We start from the raw sequence: 17,926 nt of genomic DNA, 5'->3' as shown, positions 1-17,926 counted from the left end.
AGAGGAAATAACCAAAATACAGACAAGACACTGTTTTTAAACATTTTGTTTGATATTTTGATGCGCATTATTTTGACTCATCTTACTCTCACCTCTACAGGAAAGAGTTACTCGACCAAATCTGTTTTATTGCCATATTGAATATTTATAATTCAGTGAAATCATTTTAGAAAGACTTCAGATGCCATATTGAATTAGACACCAATGAAAACAAGGCTGTGAGAGATATTAAACGAATTGTTCACCCAATAAAATTAGTATTTCCACAAATTAAGTGGAAAAAATGTGCAGGGGGGAAAATACAAAAAAGTGATGCTGCATTGATGTCATGTTAAACTGATTAATAAAACCAACTAGAAAAATGTGTTATTACTAGTTGACTGTTGTGATGTGATATACAAATAACTGAAATTGCAGCAGCTCCTACAGTTAAAGATAGTTAGTTAGGTATCTGTAAGCATTAGTTTGATATTTACTATATTTTGATAAAGATTTCATATTATTATAATATTAATATAAATATTGTGTAAATGTACTTCTGTCCCTCACAGCTTCATTTTCATTCACATCTAAACTGATTAGAGTGTAAAGCAAGAACAGTCTGCGGCTGTGCTCATCCTACACAATTATCGGATTATTAACTCCAATAAAGTAAATCAATAATCTCACAGATTTGCCAGATCATACAGCGGGTGAGGATGCAGGTTTAGTTGATCACTGCTGTCTGAGAGCCTGAGCGAGTCGGCGGGAGTCAAGCGATAATTTTCTCTTGGTCTTTCTTCTCATTGGTCAGTTGAGGCTTTGGAGGGGGCGTGTCCAGCTGCGCCCAGGTTATAGGCTCCGCCTTCTTCATGACCACCTCCACTTTAGAGGCCATCATGTTAACAACACTCTTACTGATGTCAATCACCTGTCAAACACACAATCATATATCAACAAAAGACCCAAATACACTGTAAAATCATGACCTTTGAATTCTTATTTTGTCATTAATATACAGGGACAAAACCATTCAATGGATCATGTCTAATAAACACAACAGGTATTGTGCTTTTCCCCTTATTTGTGCTGGAACGTCATCTAATGGATGAAATTCACACTATAAATCATTGAATTGAAAGTGTTAAGTCTCTTTTTCACACTTTTTAGTACTAATGTAATCCAATCAAATATGGCATAAATTGTCACAGTGTTGGTTTATGTTCCCTGGTGTCCACTAGAGGTCCGCTTCCCCCATGGTGTCATTTCATTAGGAACTGCATTCCCCACAATCCTTGTCTGCACTCATCACTGTTCATTGCACCCAGCTGTTCCCCATCATGATTGTTAGTTTCTGTGTGTATAAATACCCTGCCTGTTTAGTGTTTGTTATGGAGTCCTTGTTATTGTCACACCACCTCTGAGGTCTGGTTTTGCCTGTTTATTGTTTATTGCTGTCGGAGGAGGTGGTCGAGAGGAATCCTGACACCATTCTCCACTCTGGCCCCTCTTCGACCCTGGGCTGGTGATGTCCAGCCCAGAGCTCCATCCGCCGCTGATTCCGCCCAGCCCAGAGCCTGCACATCGCCATCAGAAACGGCGGAGGAGGAGGAAGACCTCCAGCCTCCCCAAAGATCCGGAGGTCGTCCTCGAGCAGCCCGCTGTCGTCACGGAGGTCGTCCTCGAGCAGCCCGCTGTCGTCACGGAGGCCATCCCCGAGCAGCTCGCCCTGCCGGCGCCTCCCCAGCAGCGACCTGGCACGTCTGCCGATCCAGAGACTGTTCACGTCACGTCTGCCGATCCAGAGACTGTTCACGTCACGTCTGCCGAGCCAGAGACTGTTCACGTCACGTCTGCCGATCCAGAGACTGTTCACGTCACGTCTGCCGATCCAGAGACTGTTCACGTCACGTCTGCCGATCCAGAGACTGTTCACGTCACGTCTGCCGATCCAGTGTCTCCGGACAAGATGGCCGCCGCCGAGCCTGTGTCTCCGGACAAGATGGCCGCCGCTGAGCCTGTGTCTCCGGACAAGATGGCCGCTGCCGAGCCGGTGTCTGTTCCTGCGCCGGTGTCTGTTCCTGAGCCGGTGCCTGTTCCTGAGCCGGGGTCTGGTCCTGTTTCTGTTCCTGAGCCGATTCCTCTTCCTGAGCCGGTGTCCGCTCCTGTTCCTGTGCCATGGCCTCCCGAAGGGTCGTCTCCTCCCTGGCCTCCCGAAGGGTCGTCTCCGCCCTGGCCGCCCGAGGGAAAGTCTCCGCCCTGGCCACCAGATGGATTGTCATCTTCGCCCTGGGTGCCCAAGGGGAGATCTCCGCCTTGGCCGCCCGATGCACTGTCTGTTTTGCCCTGGCTGCCGGCTAAGCTGTTCCCCCCCTGTTCCTGTTCCCCTCCATGGACCTGGCCCCCCATCCCGCCCCCTGATCCTCCACCATTCCACCCCCCGCCTGGACTCTTGTTTTGTTTGCTTTTACGTCTTGGAGCATCTGGTAGCCGCTCCGTAGAGAGGGGGTGGGGGTATGTCACAGTGTTGGTTTATGTTCCCTGGTGTCCACTAGAGGTCCTCTTCCCCCACGGTGTCATTTCATTAGGAACTGCATTCCCCACAATCCTTGTCTGCACTCATCACTGTTCATTGCACCCAGCTGTTCCCCATCATGATTGTTAGTTTCTGTGTGTATAAATACCCTGCATGTTTAGTGTTTGTTATGGAGTCCTTGTTATTGTCACACCACCTCTGAGGTCTGGTTTTGCCTGTTTATTGTTTTGTGTTTTGGATTGCCTTATTTGGGTTTTGACCCTTGCCTGGACTAGTTGTGAGTACGGATTTTCCCTAATAAATACTGCATTATTATTATCTTCCCTCGTCTCCTTGAGTGTGGATCGTGACATAAATAAATGGAAGTATGAGAATTACATAGTTAAATGTAATATATATTATAAGTCATTCATTTCAAATATATATACACAATTTATATTTGTCTACCAGTGTTGTTTACTATTTAAATACTATTATATATATATATATATATATATATATCTCATTGGATGTCCCTGAATTTCCTCAAATTAAATGATAAGAAAACTGAGATATCAGTGATCGGCTTTACTGCCTCAGTCAAAAGGATGGACTAGTCCTTTGATATTGATGGAACTCATGTTAAGCCTTCGTCATCGATTCGTAACCTTGTTGTCTTATTCAATCCAACTCTATCTTTTGTCTCTCATATTTCTTCTCTTGTTAAAAACTCTTTTTTCCATCTTTGTAATATTGCTCGTCTACGATCTTCTCTCACTTTAGCTGATGCTGAAACCTTAATTCATGCATTAATCACATCACGGCTGGACTATTGCAATGCATTATTTCTTGGTCTTCCCAAAAAACTTATTGCAAGATTACTATGTTCAAAACTCTGCAGCAAAGTTCTCACCTCCACTAGGCGTTCTACTCACATTACTCCTCTGCTTCATGACCTTCACTGGCTACCTGTGGCATCACGTATCCACTTAAAGGTATTGCTTCTAACGTCCAAAGCATTAAACGGATAGTTCACTTTGAAATTAAATTTTGGTATGTTTTAGCTTACCTCAAGGGCATCCAAGATGTAGGTGTCTTTGTTTCCGCAGTAGTTTCAATTTTGATATTTTTAGGTCAAACCGTTCTTGTCTGTCAGTCATATAATGCAGGTCTATGGTCACCACCTCAAAGAGCATGCACAGAGTCCAAATTAAACAATTCCCCATCGTAAGTACACATTGATGGCCTAAGACACGAAACGAGCGGTTTGTGTGAGAAAACGAACAGTATTATAGTTCTTAGTACCATTTCTATTAGCCGTCTTACCTACAATCTCTGTTCTGTGTAAATGAGTGACGTACACGCACGAGAGATCACTTACGGCGCTTTCCGGCGCTTGCGCAGACTAAGCCAGAACGCACGCACACGTCACACACCAGGAAGCGTGCACGCCCTCAGATCACTTGTTGGTTGTGTACAAGAGGTAAAAATGATATAACTGTTCGTTTTCTCACACAAACCGCTCGTTTCATGTCTTAGGCCATCAATGTGTACTTACGATGGGGAATTGTTTAATTTGGACTTCTCTGTGCATGCTCTTTGAGGTGGTGACCATAGACCTGCATGATATGACTGACAGACAAGAACGGTTTGACCTAAAAATATCAAAATTGAAACTACTGCGGAAACAAAGACACCTACATCTTGGATGCCCTTGAGGTAAGCTAAAACATACCAAAATTTAATTTCAAAGTGAACTATCCCTTTAAATGGTCTTGCTCCCAAATATCTGTCTGACCTACTCTACCCTTACCACCCTGCCCGGTCCCTTAGATCAGCTGAACTTGGTTTATTGTCTATCCCTCGTTTCCGGTTGTCTACTGTAGGTGGAAGGTAATTTAGTGTTAATGCTCTTCAATTATGGAATTCGCTACCTCTTACACTACGCAATATGTATTGTAATGTATATTAAATATATTGTAATGTACAATGTAAAGCGACCTTGAGCTATGGAAAGGCGCCATATAAATAAAAATTATTATTATTATTATTATTATTATTATAGTATTCATTGTTTTGAATTAGGTAAAAAAAATAATAATCAGCTTTCATTTTAATTTCACTTTTAGTATTTTTGCTGTGCTTTTTGTCATTTTTATTTATTTTAAACTTTAAAAAAAAAAATTCAGCTTTAGTAATTTCAGCACTTCATCTAATTTTTATATTATATTTTATTTCAGCTTTATTTCAACAACACTGTTGTCCACAAAGTAATTTTATGTACTTAAGGAATATTTTAGAATAAAAGTTTTTTAGGATCATAACAAATTCAAACTTTTCAATACAAGTGTAAAAAAACAAGTTTATCAAATTGTTATTATAGTTAACTAAAACTGAAAAAAAAAACAAAAAAAAAAACCGTTACTTTAAATAAAATAAAACATCAACTGAAATCAAATGTAATATAAACATTACAAATATTTTTTAACTTATTGTATTTCAGCCATTTGCCAAGGCAACATTTTAGTTTAATTTGAAGTACTAAAATATCAAACTAAAACTGAAATAAAAAGTAAACTAAAAAAAAAATATGAAAAAAAAAATAAAAAATACAACAAAATGAACTAAAATTAAAATTCTAAATATAAAAAATAAAAAGCTAGTTCAAAATATGAATAAATCAATAATGTTATATCAATGACAGTAAATGTGTTTTAAGGACAGATAATGGATGGTCACTGAAACTCACCCCCCACAGGCTCATCTTCAGCTCAAACTCTTTTTCTCCATCAAAGATCAGACGCATTTTCAGCTGCCGAAAAAATCATTCATCAGACAACAAAAGTACAGACCATTAATAAATAACATCACCACACTGGACTATGGCACTTTAAACAGTCGAAGTCCCTCACCGAGATGCTGCTCGCTTCCACAGAACAAAGCTCAGGATTCGAGTTCTTTGCATAGATAGACATGGTCACATGACTTCCTGTCTGGTGCCAATCAAATCGACATGGAGCCACTTTGTTACCCTGCAGAGACAGAAAACACACGCGTGTTTGAGAATCATAGTCTATCATGTGATATTGACCTGATGGACGTGAAGCCATATTGCTCGGCTCACCGTGTCTTTCCTCCACTGGTGTGATCCTTTATTACAGCCCTCCTGAGACAGGAACGAGTTAAAATCAGACGTCTTCCTCTTACAGCAGCTCCAGTACTTCATCCTGAAACCATGCATGCTCATAAAATACTGTCTAAAAAGATGAAATAGTCGCTTTCAGCATCAGTTATAAATTCTCCTCACCCCTCGTGGAAGATGGGCACTCCGGGATGATATGAACACGTTTCTGCATCAGTCTTTGGTCCGTTGTATGTCTGATAATCATAATGGCATAATATTAGCACACATATTTCATTTAAAAAAAGGTTAATACTACTGCATACAGTAAGGTTCCATCTGTTAACATTAAGTATATTAGTAAACGTGAACTAACAATGAAAAACACTTCTAAACCATTTATTAATCTTCATTTACAAATATGCTAATCGATCAAATAGATAAAATCTAAAATTGTATCAGTTAATATTATGTAATGTTCCTGAGCTGACATTAACTGACATTGAACAGTTGTATTTTTTAACAAAGATTAAAATAAAAAACTGTGACAAATGAACAACTCAATGTTATGATGCATTTAATGATGTTTAAGAGGCCATATGATGTCTTAATTTTGGGCTCTACAAGAATAGGTTTTCATGCTTTCATGTTCAAAAAACACATTATTTTCCCATATTCTCCATTGTTGCAGCTCCTCTCTTCCCAGTCTGTCAGTAACGCTCTGTTTAGTTCCTGTCTCTATGAAGCCCCTCCTTCTGAAAAGCACACTGTGCTCTGATTGGTCGGCTGGATCAGTGTGTTGTGATTGGTCAAGTGCTTCAAATGTGTTTGGGAAATGTCCCGCCCCTTACCATAACCACCAGTTTCAACACACTACTAACTAACTCAACCAGGCCCCGCCCCTTTATTCTGCGTATTAATTATTTAATTTATGAATATTGTGACGTGTTCGTTCCTGGAAGAAACTCAAGACTACAATGGAGGCGTTTCAGGAAGTTCAGAAACAGTGACACTGATATAGAGAATAACTCCAGCTCGAGGGACTCAAACAGCAACATTACACACTAAAGAAAGATGAACATGGTAAAACCATATAGGTCCTCTTTAAACTAACAGGAGCTTATATCACCATAACATACAGAAGAAATGTTTTCTAACCTTCGAGCAGCCTCCATTTTTACACGCCGTCACAATTTTGACCTCACTTCCTTCCTCTTCTGGAGGTCAGAAAGATGCACATTTCAGGTTTTGCATGAGATGGTCAAGTAAAACGAGAATGAATCTAGAACCTTCACAGGTTCAAGCGGCTTCTCGCTGTTATGAGGACCTTGCTTTATCTTAGTGTTTTATCTTTATCTTTATCTACCACTGTTTGAAGAATTCATCTTCCAGAATACGTTTTAATAAGTTTTGGGAGTTTATTTTTAGTCCATTTCCTACCCTGAAGTCCGTTTTGCAGAGATGGACTAAAAATAAACTCCCAAAACTTATTAAAACTCTTCAGAATTCTTCAAACAGTGGTAGAAGAGGATGTGGTGCTGGTCCTTCAAGAGTCACTCTCAATCTGTCTGTCTACAAAGCCTATAAAAAAACAGTCTTCATGTATTTCACAACACTTCAGCTTGTGATTCTTAATAAGTGGGGGTCATTTTTTAGGATTCGTTACCTAACCTAAGTCTCTGAGACCCTGACACCTTGCACTTCTGGAGACTCCAGGTTGGTTGCAGTTCTGGAAAATGGTGGCGCTGGAGACTAAATGGTTTCTGATGGTTTCACACTTAATTCTTCACCTTAATTCTTCACCTTAATTCTTAATTATTTTGCAGTTAACGTGTCTTTTCTTCTCCACCTGTTTTTGTCTGACCCTGCTGACCTAATGAGTATTTCACTGTCCAATGGTCATGCCTTAACTGCAATTTCTAGTTTTGCATTAGTATTGCATCCTTCTCATGGGCATTTAATAATTTTTGACTTTTCAGTCTGAGTTAAATCTCTTTTTTAGCTTATTTTATCTGTAAAATAAAACTTGCCTAATAATTCTGCACACCTGAAAATAAGGCGTTTTTCATTTCCAGCCTTCATGAACAATTATATATCACTTATAAATGATTAAATACAAAATTAAAAAAATATGATCAGAAAATCTACGTGCCTAATAATTCTGCACGCACTGTACAATGTATTGTTGGCTTTTGCCACAAATATACCCGTGTGACTTGTGACTGGTTTTGTGATCCAGGGTCACATTTATTTGTGTATAAGATGTTCTGCTAAAGATGAGTGAGATCTGAGAATGAGACACTTCACATAGACCCTCCCCTCGAAGAAATCAGGACAGAATATGTTGAAAGTGGAAAAAAGACACGGATTAAAACATCAGGTGTAAACGGGAATGTGTTTCCCTCGTCTACTTGTGATCCGATCGACCAAAACACATCTTAATTCCAGGTGTAAACAGGGCCTAGAATGAAAAGGCACTCACCTTCAGAGCATCATGAAACACAGGAACTCCAGGATGGTACGTACACGCATCTGTAAAACATATCAGTCATGAAACTCTAGAGGGCGCAGGCTGATGGTCTTTTACATGCAATCTTCAAGCAATCACATCATTACTGCATGGCACAAGCGGATTGGCCTCTGCTGATCCTGCAGTCAATGAGATCGCTTGCTCAACATTTAAATGGTCTGGTTGTTTGCTTGCTGTAAGCTGGTCCTGAAGTTCTCCTCCACTTCCCCAGCTCCACCTGCCTAGATCTGCTACAGGATTTATGTATATTATTTATGCAGCCGCATATCTTACATGATCTGTGTATCTATTAGCAGTAGTGAGTCCATACTTGCTCTGTCACAGTAATAATCAACAGCAGTGTAGCAGATCTAATCCACCAAGACCAAATACATGAACATTATCATATTCAATAACATGCTAAAATTATCTGAGAGTTGTCATGATTGAAATGATTTTACACTTAAAACACTTAGAATCGCGTGTAACATTATTATCCAATCACTTATTTTAACATTTGTGAATGATATAATCAGTAGTAGTGGCAGTAGTGTATTAGTAGAGTATTGGTGTGGCAGTGGCTCAGTGGTTCATGTAGGTTGTCTACAAACTGGAAAGTTGGGGGTTCCACCAAGTGTCGAGGTGTCCATGAGCAATGGCGCCTTGCATGGCTGACACCGCTTTCGGTGTATGAATGGGTGAATGTGAGGCTATATGTAAAGTGCTTTGGTGGCCATAGGTCTGTGAAAGCGCTATATAAATGCAGTCCATTTATTTACCATAATTGTTCATATTTTAAATTACTGGTTTTATTATTTTATTCACAGTTTTTTTTTTTTTTTTTTCTTAAATACATTTTTCTTGAATCAGTGTAGCTGAACCTGAATGAGGGAGCAAAATCCAAATAAAACAATGTTTCAAGGATTTTCTGTAAAATTGTTTATTTTTCTCAGGAAAGTTCAAGAAAAAGCTCAATTATAATTAGACGTAAACTTGGGTAACACTTAAAAATATTAACAAACATTACATGCATGTTTGTCAAGCAGTGTCAGCTTGGCATATGATCACAAATTTCAGATATTTAATAATAATATAAAAAATATACAATCTAAAATTATTTTAAAGTTAATACTTCAAGTAATGTTTCAGGGAAAAAAAGTAAAATAAATTAAATTATGTGACATTTTCCTTTACAAATGAATGATCTTTAATAAAATAATGTTTGATGATGTTTTATTAAAGGGCACCTATTATGCAAAATTCACTTTTACATGGTGTTTGAACATAAATGTGTGTTGGCAGTGTGTGAGCAAAACCACCCTAGAATGATAAAAATCCACCCAGTGTTTTTTTACAATCTCAATAAATCATAAGCACTGTCTCAGAATGAGCTGTTCTCAGATTCGGTGCAATGTGACGTAGAATTGAGGAGGCCCCTCCCACGACTGTTGAGTGACACTTCAGTTTGAGCCTAGACCCGCCCTGAGTGAGCTGGACACAGAGTCTGCCATTGTTCGACGCTTGAGCCGCTGTAGACAAGAATGTCTCCTAAGTGATTGAGGTGTGTTGTTGATGGATGTAAGAATGAACATAGCAGTCTTCATTTACTCCCGTTGTTACTCAAGGATGGATCTGTACTGTTTGTGATCAAGCTTACAGTCTCCGGAGCAACAGGACTAACGTGACTGGACACGGAAGAAATGAAAGTGCGAGCGCGCTCTTTATGACAGCTCTTCGAGTCATTTTACGGATATAAGGTTTACCAGTTTATTTAGCACCCACTGAAAAGGTGTGTATATTTGTTTACTGTTAGTTGTAATGAGTGTTTTGTGTACTTCGCTGTGTATGTTGTTGATAATGAAAGGGAGAGAGAGAGAGAGAGAGTTTATGGATAAGACTTTAATGCGCACTTCTTATACTATGTTTATTCAGCTCTTACAGAGATTCTCTGGAGTAAAACTAACGCTCATCTTTTGTGTGATGTACAATAAACTTCACTGAACTCATCAGTATATTTTGGTCATCATTCGGACGGGTTTTGCTACAGCAGGCTTGTATTAGTGGATAAAAGCAGATGACAAATAAGTTATAACCATAATTAAACTAAACTATACCTGTTCTATGTCCATACAGCATATATTATCTGGCTCTGTGGGCATTATTGTCCGACTCCGAGTCAAAATGAACACCGCAACTGAGAGTTTCTGTTCTGATATTATCAGATGAGATTGTCCTGACTCTGAGCGCGAGCTCGTGAGGCTCCGCCCCCTGTGCCGTGCAGCAGCAGTTAATTTGCATTTAAAGGGCACACACTAAAACAGCGCATTTTTCTGAGCCCCAAAAAATTACAATTTAAACATGCTGTAAAAAATGATCTGTTGGGTATTTTGAGCTAAAACTTCACATACATACTCTGGGGACATCAGAGACGTATTTTACATCTTGTGAAAAGAGTCATAATAGGTGCCCTTTAATATGTAAGAGCCCTTGATAAGGAGGATAGTACATTGAGCTCTAGTAGTATGCAGTGCTGTCCAGTTCACAATAACACACACATATGCATTATATTCTACAAAGCAAGCCTTATATTTCTATTAACAACGCTGCATATTTCTGACTCTGTTGTGTTTCTTACAACACACAAGAAACCAGAGCTATGCATGCTCTCGTTTGGTCATTGAAACGTAAGAGTATGAGGGTAAATAATAGATAGTGCGGTATACAAATAATAAGTAACACTTTCGATTATGAATAAACTTTGTAACTAGATTAGTGTAACAAACACTCACCCTCCGGACTGATTTCTGGATCAAATCACAGCCCGCACTCATATCACTGTTTTTTGTTGTTGGTTTTAGAAATACTTGATACATCAAGAGGAATATGATAGAAATGAACATTGCAATCAGTAATTAACTGTGTTCAGAGGCAGGAGAGGAAAAAACAAGAAACCAGTAAAAGAATGTGAAGATTTATTTGGAAACATTAATAGATCATCATATAAAAAATAGATTAATAATAAAAACATATTTGACAGAAATAAATGTTCAGTGAAATTATTTGCATAATCTGTAGTCAAACTCTGATGGTATATCAGATGGTATATAACATCTCTTTCTTTTTTGTCAAACTCTTGATAAAACTTATAACACTTTTCCCAACGCTGTTTGTATTGCACGATAAATCTATTGTCTAAGGCTTGTTTTCACTTTGGTTTAACCGTTTGCCAGACTTTGAGTGTTTCACCATCATTCACCACAATTCAAAGCTGCTATTTTCAGCACTCATTTTCATGAGCCTTTACTATAAAACAAGAATCTGGTGTGAAGTCCCACACACACGTCAGTGTGATCGCTGTGTGTCTCTGTGTCTTCAGTCTCTGTAGCGGCTCTTTATTCACCATCAGCTGATCCTGAGGAAACTGAACTGACGTCTAAACACTGAGAGTCCTACAATAAAACACACAGACAGACACATATGAGTATGAGACATTACTGAGTCACATCACATCTGGAGATCATTTCAGGAAAACACAGCCAGAATATTAGTATATTCATATTACAGCCAGAGATATTAATGAAAACTGAAATGGTTTAATAACAGTAATTAATGATAAACAATTCTCACTTTAAATCACACACACCATGTTTACATGCAACCAAATAATCCATTAGTAATCAGATTTAACGGCTCGGACTGAAAAGCCTTCATGTAAACGCCTTAATCGAATGAGCTCGATCTGAATGAAATTTCGATCGGATTGGGTGGTTTATTCCTTTTCTAATCCGATCGAGAGGACATGTAAACACTTGATCAGATTGAAAACCGAATCTGGAAAGTACTGTGCGTGTGCAATGACGTAATGCCGTATGATGCATATGAGCTGTTGTAGTTGTTGAATGAAGTGTCATGAATGACCAACACAATCTCACGGCCTTCAGTCCTTCTTTCAGACTCTCATCCACAGGCTGTTTCGGGTGCAGGTACGGGTGTTTTTACTGCGGGATAAAAATAAGCAGCACGGCACAACGGTTCATGTGCTCATTGTCTCCTAATTAGGAACGGACCCGTAATATATAAATATTAAGCCTGTGTAACCCTTCTCGGTTCGTGTGTTCTTTCATTTCAATAATGACCACGCGAAAACAAATTTGCTGAGCATATTCACTTTAGTGTTTACTGCAATTGAGGAAATCTGGAAAAGACACGAAGAACATCAAACAGACAATAAGTACTGCTGGTCCGGTCATAAAACATCCTTCTCAACAGCTCACGTGAACTGAGAAGATAAACATTTTTTTTTCTTGTTACATACAAATATGACTCAGTCTCTTTTTCTTTTATAAATATAGAACAAAAATTGCACAGAAGAAAAGTAATACATCATACCTGGAAAAGACACGAAGAACATCAAACAGACAATAAGTACTGCTGGTCCGGTCATAAAACATCCTTCTCAACAGCTCACGTGAACTGAGAAGATGGCTGATTCAACCCATTGTACACCCTTCTTGCCTGTAGATGTCTCCCTCTTTCCAAGATGCATTATTTAAATAACCAATGAACAGGATTAATTGAACAAGAACAAATATTTTATAACTAAAATAAGCATTTTGACACTATTCACACTTAGTTTCTGTTTTTACTTTCTTTACTCTGTTACATTCACCCCCACTGAATGTGGCAAAATGCGATAATCTTAGAAAATAGACGAATAGAGCTTCTCAAAGACAAACAAACCTGGAATTGCCATTATTAGCAGAAAGCTTTTGATCAGTAGAGACTGTTCAATTAAAGAACTGATAAGAAAAAGTGCTGCGCATATCACTCATCCTTAATCATGACCCAAATGACGTGCCGTTAACACATCATACTTGCAATTCTCTTGTTCTTTTTCACAAAAACTGATAGAACACAAAATTCAACATCAATATTTCAAACTAAGAACTGAAATAGACCATTTTCCAAGAGTTTGCTTTCTTGAATGGAACAAAGTCTGTTGATTCATGGAAGAAATAAGACGATTTACTGGTTTCAGTAATCTGCCAAACTTTGATCTACGGCCTGGTAACTCTGTACCATTCACAACACTATCAACAGCGAGATCAGAGTTAGAAACATTTGTCATTTCAGGACTTTCCTGAAGGACCAAAGGGTCCAAAAGAGCATCTTCAGAGACCACACCTTGTGGTGGGAAACTAACAATCTCGGCTGAATCATGAACCTCACATAACCCGTCCATTTGTAGACTATTGTCAGCCACAGAGTCAGCTATGACGGGACATTCACAATTAGTTGTTGATTCATCAGAAGTTACAGAACATTCATCAAAAACACCATCATCAACTAAAAACGCACTCTCATCATCATTAGTCCCTACAATGTCACACACAGGGAAGAAATTGACACATAGAAGTAGATTCCTGTGTACCACTTTGAGTTGACCAGATACGGGGTGTTTAATCTTGTAAATGTGGGTCTCAGGATCACGATCAACCACGGTATACACCACACTTTCCCACTTGTCTGAAAGTTTGCGTTTGCCGCGCTCACTTTTGTTGGCTAAAAGAACTCTATCACCAACTTCAATATTCACACCCTTATTTCTACGATCGTACACGCGGGCTTGGTGAGACTGTTCTTTAGAAGCATTAGCCTTTGCAACAGCGAGAGCATCCTTCAAGTCCCTGTTCAGAGACTCTATGTACTTGGGGAGAGAGACGTTCAGATCATCCTTCAACACGCTCTTAAAAATGACATCAATCGGCAATCTTGGCGTACGACCAAACATTAGATAGAAGGGAGGAAACCCCGTAGTTTCGTGTGCAGTACAATTGTACAAAAACGTCAGCGTATGAAGCATCTGAGGCCAGTCATGCTTTGGTCGTGGCTCCAGGGCTCTGATCATATTTCCCAGTGTCCGATTAAATCTCTCTGCAGTACCATTCCCCATGGGATGATATGGGGTCGTTTGCGACTTCTTAACCCCAGAGAACTCGAGCAAGTGTCTGATCAGCTCGCTACAGAAATTGGCACCTTGATCAGAATGAATGCGCTCTGGGAAACCATAGTAACAGAAATAGTTATCCCAGAGCTTCTTTGCCACTGACCTAGCAGTCTGGTCTGGACAACGGAAAGCATGGGCAAGCTTGGTAAAATGGTCAGTGACCACTAACACATCAACTGACTTATTTCGTGAATCCTCCGCTGTCCAGAAATCAACGCAGACTAACTCAAGTGGAGCAGAAGTTTTAACACTCTCTAATAGAGCTCGTCCCTCCGGCTCTGGCGTCTTCGCAAGCACACAACGGCTACATATTTTCACATACTCACGAACATCTTGTTCGAGGCCTGTCCAGTAAAAACGCTGGCGGGAAATGTGAAGAGTACGATACTGGCCTTGGTGTCCAGCCTCATCATGACAACCTCTCAATACTTCAGTTTTGAGGGCTGAAGGCACTACATATTGAAACCGCTTGTGACGTGTCAAAGGATCTTTAGAAACACGAAACAGTACACCGTCAACCAAAGATAGCTTGTCCCACTGCTTTAAAAACGCCCGCACAGCACCGGGCTCCCCCATGCGCTCACGTCTCGAGGGCCTGCGTTTACGGTCAACGTAGAACATCACCCTCTGCAAGTGTTCATCCTCAAGTTGTCGGTCTCTTAGGTCTTGGCGAGAATATGAAAGAAGAGCATCAAATCCCACATCTGTTACCTGCTGGACAAATCCAGCCAGAGGAATAGTTCGCACTCTCATTCCTTCTTCCCATGAAAGGTGATTAGAAAAAACAGCAGCCACACCATCACTTGAAAAACTTCCTGGCTCATCTGCATTGAAGTTAATCCCCATCCGCTCACAAGCACCCGCTTCCGCACTGCCGACCACTCGCTGACTGGCATTGGACAATCTGAAAACATCCTGGACAGCTGCACAGGTATTGCCCCTTGACTCCGCTATCAGCTTTTCATAGGGCTCCCTGACTATGCGATGACTAACTCGACTGCCAGCAAAAGGTTGCCTGCTCAAAGTGTCAGCTATTGTATTTTTTGACCCAGGAACATATTTGATGTCGAACTCAAAGGCAGCGAGTTTAGCCACCCACCTTTGCTCACAAGCGTCAAGCCTAGGTTTAGTCAAAATATGCGTCAAGGGATTATTATCCGTCCAAGCCGTGAACCGATGCCCTTTTAGCCAGTGACTAAATTTATCACATACGGCCCACTTAAGTGCGAGGAATTCAAGACGATGCGCTGGATATCTGGCTTGTGCTCTGGACAATGACTTACTTGCGAACGCAATGGGTCGAGCCCTGTTTTCACCAGGACTCAGTTGCGAAAGCACAGCGCCCAACCCTTCGGATGAAGCATCGGTAGCAAGAATAAAGGGCCTGGAAAAGTCAGGGTGTGCAAGGACTACATTAGAGAGAAGGGCTTCCTTCAGTGCAGACAAAGCCGCCTCGCAAGCTGGAGACCAATCATCAGAAGTTAGCTTTCTGGACGTAGGAGCCCCTCTGCGCCCCACTCCTCTGGCTTTCTTAACTCCACTAGTCAAAGCAAAAAGTGGACGTGCAAGAGACGAACAATTCTCGATGAAACGTTGGTACCACATAATGAGACCAAGAAAAGACTGAATCTTCTTAACCGATGGGGTGACACCATCAGGACACATTAAATTGGCAGAAGTAATTTCAGCAATTGCTTCGACTTTTCCGGGGTCTGTAGACACGCCTTCCTCTGAAATCAAATGACCAAGAAATTTGACAGAGCGTCTTAGGAAGTGACATTTTTTCGGCGACAATTTCAAATTGTGTTTTTTTAACATTCCGAAAACCATTTCAAGCCTGTGCAGTGCAACCTCTTCACTAGGTGCGAAGACCATTAAATCGTCCAGGTAACACAACAGAGACAAGAAATTTTGGTCACCAAAGATCTTAGTCATCATTCTCATGAAACTTGCAGGTGAGTTACAAAGGCCTTGAGGTAGCCTGTTATATTCGTGCAACCCTACCGGCGTAGTGAATGCAGTGTACTTTTTATCATCTTCATGTAGTGGGATATTATAAAACCCTGAAGTCAAATCCATTGTACTGAACAATGAATTGCCACCGAGCGCCGCAAGACAATCCTCTTGGTGAGGCAGGGGGTGCGCATCTTTCACGGTACGCGCGTTTAGCCAACGGAAGTCCGTGCAAATCCGCAAATCACCATTCTTTTTCCAACACAAAACCAAGGGCGATGCGAATTCACTAACAGACTTGCGTATTATACCCCTCTCCTCCATATCATTCAGAGCGACACGCAACTTCTGGTACTGTGAAGGGGGAACTCGCCTAAAAGGTAAGCGAAACGGTCTCTCATCAAACAAATGAATTCTGTGCACAAAGTCCTTGACTTCGCCACAGTCAAGAGAATGTCTGGAAAAAATGGACTCGTATTCAAGCACTAAATCACACAGCTTTTTTTTCCAAAAATCAGAAACTTCACACTTTTCTAAGTCAACAGTCTCCAAACCAAACTTTTGAAGCCTGTAGCCCAGAGTGTCAGATTTATCAGGTTCAGTTGCCGACCGCTGAACGCTTGACTGTAGTGTAGACTTAGACTCTGTTTCACACACATCTTCTAATGCAATACAAGGGTAAACATCAGCTACTTTAGTGTTTCGCCTCAGCGTTACCGGCTTGTCGCTAGGATTGATCAACTTTAGTGGTATCCAACCATCGCCCCAAAGAGGAGAAACAACGCGACCCACTAAAACTTTTCTAGAGGCAGAATGGAGTCTAGACGGTTCCACCATGACAGTACTGCCCGGTTGACCACATGACTTAACGGGTAGTTTGCCCCAAACAAGATGTTCTTGGCCAGGCGAAAGTGTGACTGCATGGTTAAGTTTCACCGTACCGACAACATCTGGAACTGTTTCACCCCTCCATCGATGTACACCAGACAGCATCGACAAAAACTCATCACCCTCCAAATTGGGTCCACTAGGCGTAGAGATCAGTTCCCAATATCTGTCGGAATCCTTCAGTCTGTGGACAAGGTGCTTAATGACGTTTGTCCCTAAAATGAGGTCATCAATTTGTCCTGGAACAACAAGACATGGGACAATAACATCACAACCATAAACATCCAGTTTCAGTTCAAACATACCCTTAGGAAACACTCGTTTGCCACCGCATCCTATTATGATGACATCAGTTTCTTCCTCCCTGACAGTATCCAAGACACCATTTTCCCTCAGCTTAATGACTACTGAATCGCTCAGAGTACAGGCCATAGAGCCGGTGTCTAACATGGCATTAACAGTGAGTGAGTCATTAATAAGTACAGGTGTGTAGAAGAGTGTATCTGAGTAAGCAATGCGTTGTGTATTCTGAAAGATGACTCTCTGAGAGTCAGGAGAGCTATTCTTAAAAGAGAGAAACAAAGCTTCAAAATCAGTATCCAACTTGAGGGAATTTTCAGAAACACCCACACTCCCCCTCTCCGAGTGCAGGCGACTCAGTTTCCCTGACCGCCAGATGAATCTGAGGCAGAACGTGAATTAGGGAATGTCTTTGTACAGTCACGCTTCGAATGGCCAGCAACATGACATCTGAAACACAAGTGATCATTTCTGCAGTGATCAATTGTAGTGTGAGATGTGTCACCACAAATCTTACAGCCCCTCTGTCCAACTGTAGTCTTTCCTCGCGTTCTACCTGCAGGCACATTCTCAGATTTACTCTCCTCCCTCTTTTTCAAAACGTCAATCAGCTGCGCCAGCATATCGGCCATCCGGTTCAAACTAGACTCGTCC

At 40.6% G+C, this 17,926-nt stretch overlaps 1 protein-coding gene across 2 annotated transcripts in view; it reads right to left on the bottom strand.

The window, feature by feature from the left end:
* Window positions 1–830: 830 nt before the first annotated feature.
* The window catches only part of LOC307167539 (NACHT, LRR and PYD domains-containing protein 12-like), a 34,146-nt gene continuing 17,050 nt past the window's right edge, over window positions 831–17,926 (bottom strand). The window contains exon 12 of one of the 2 annotated variants that reach the window (XM_079886715.1): window positions 831–910. In XM_079886715.1, the coding sequence (XP_079742841.1) occupies window positions 903–910 (8 nt within the window). In that variant the 3' untranslated portion in view covers window positions 831–902. Of the gene's footprint in view, window positions 911–11,080; window positions 11,574–17,926 lie in introns of those variants that run through there. The other variant, XM_079886716.1, reaches the window with a different exon arrangement.

The sequence above is a fragment of the Squalius cephalus genome (genome assembly GCF_949319135.1).
Source record: "Squalius cephalus genome assembly, chromosome: 11".
Taxonomy (NCBI): Eukaryota; Metazoa; Chordata; class Actinopteri; order Cypriniformes; family Leuciscidae; genus Squalius; species Squalius cephalus.
This window is presented reverse-complemented; position numbering and strand designations above follow the sequence as displayed.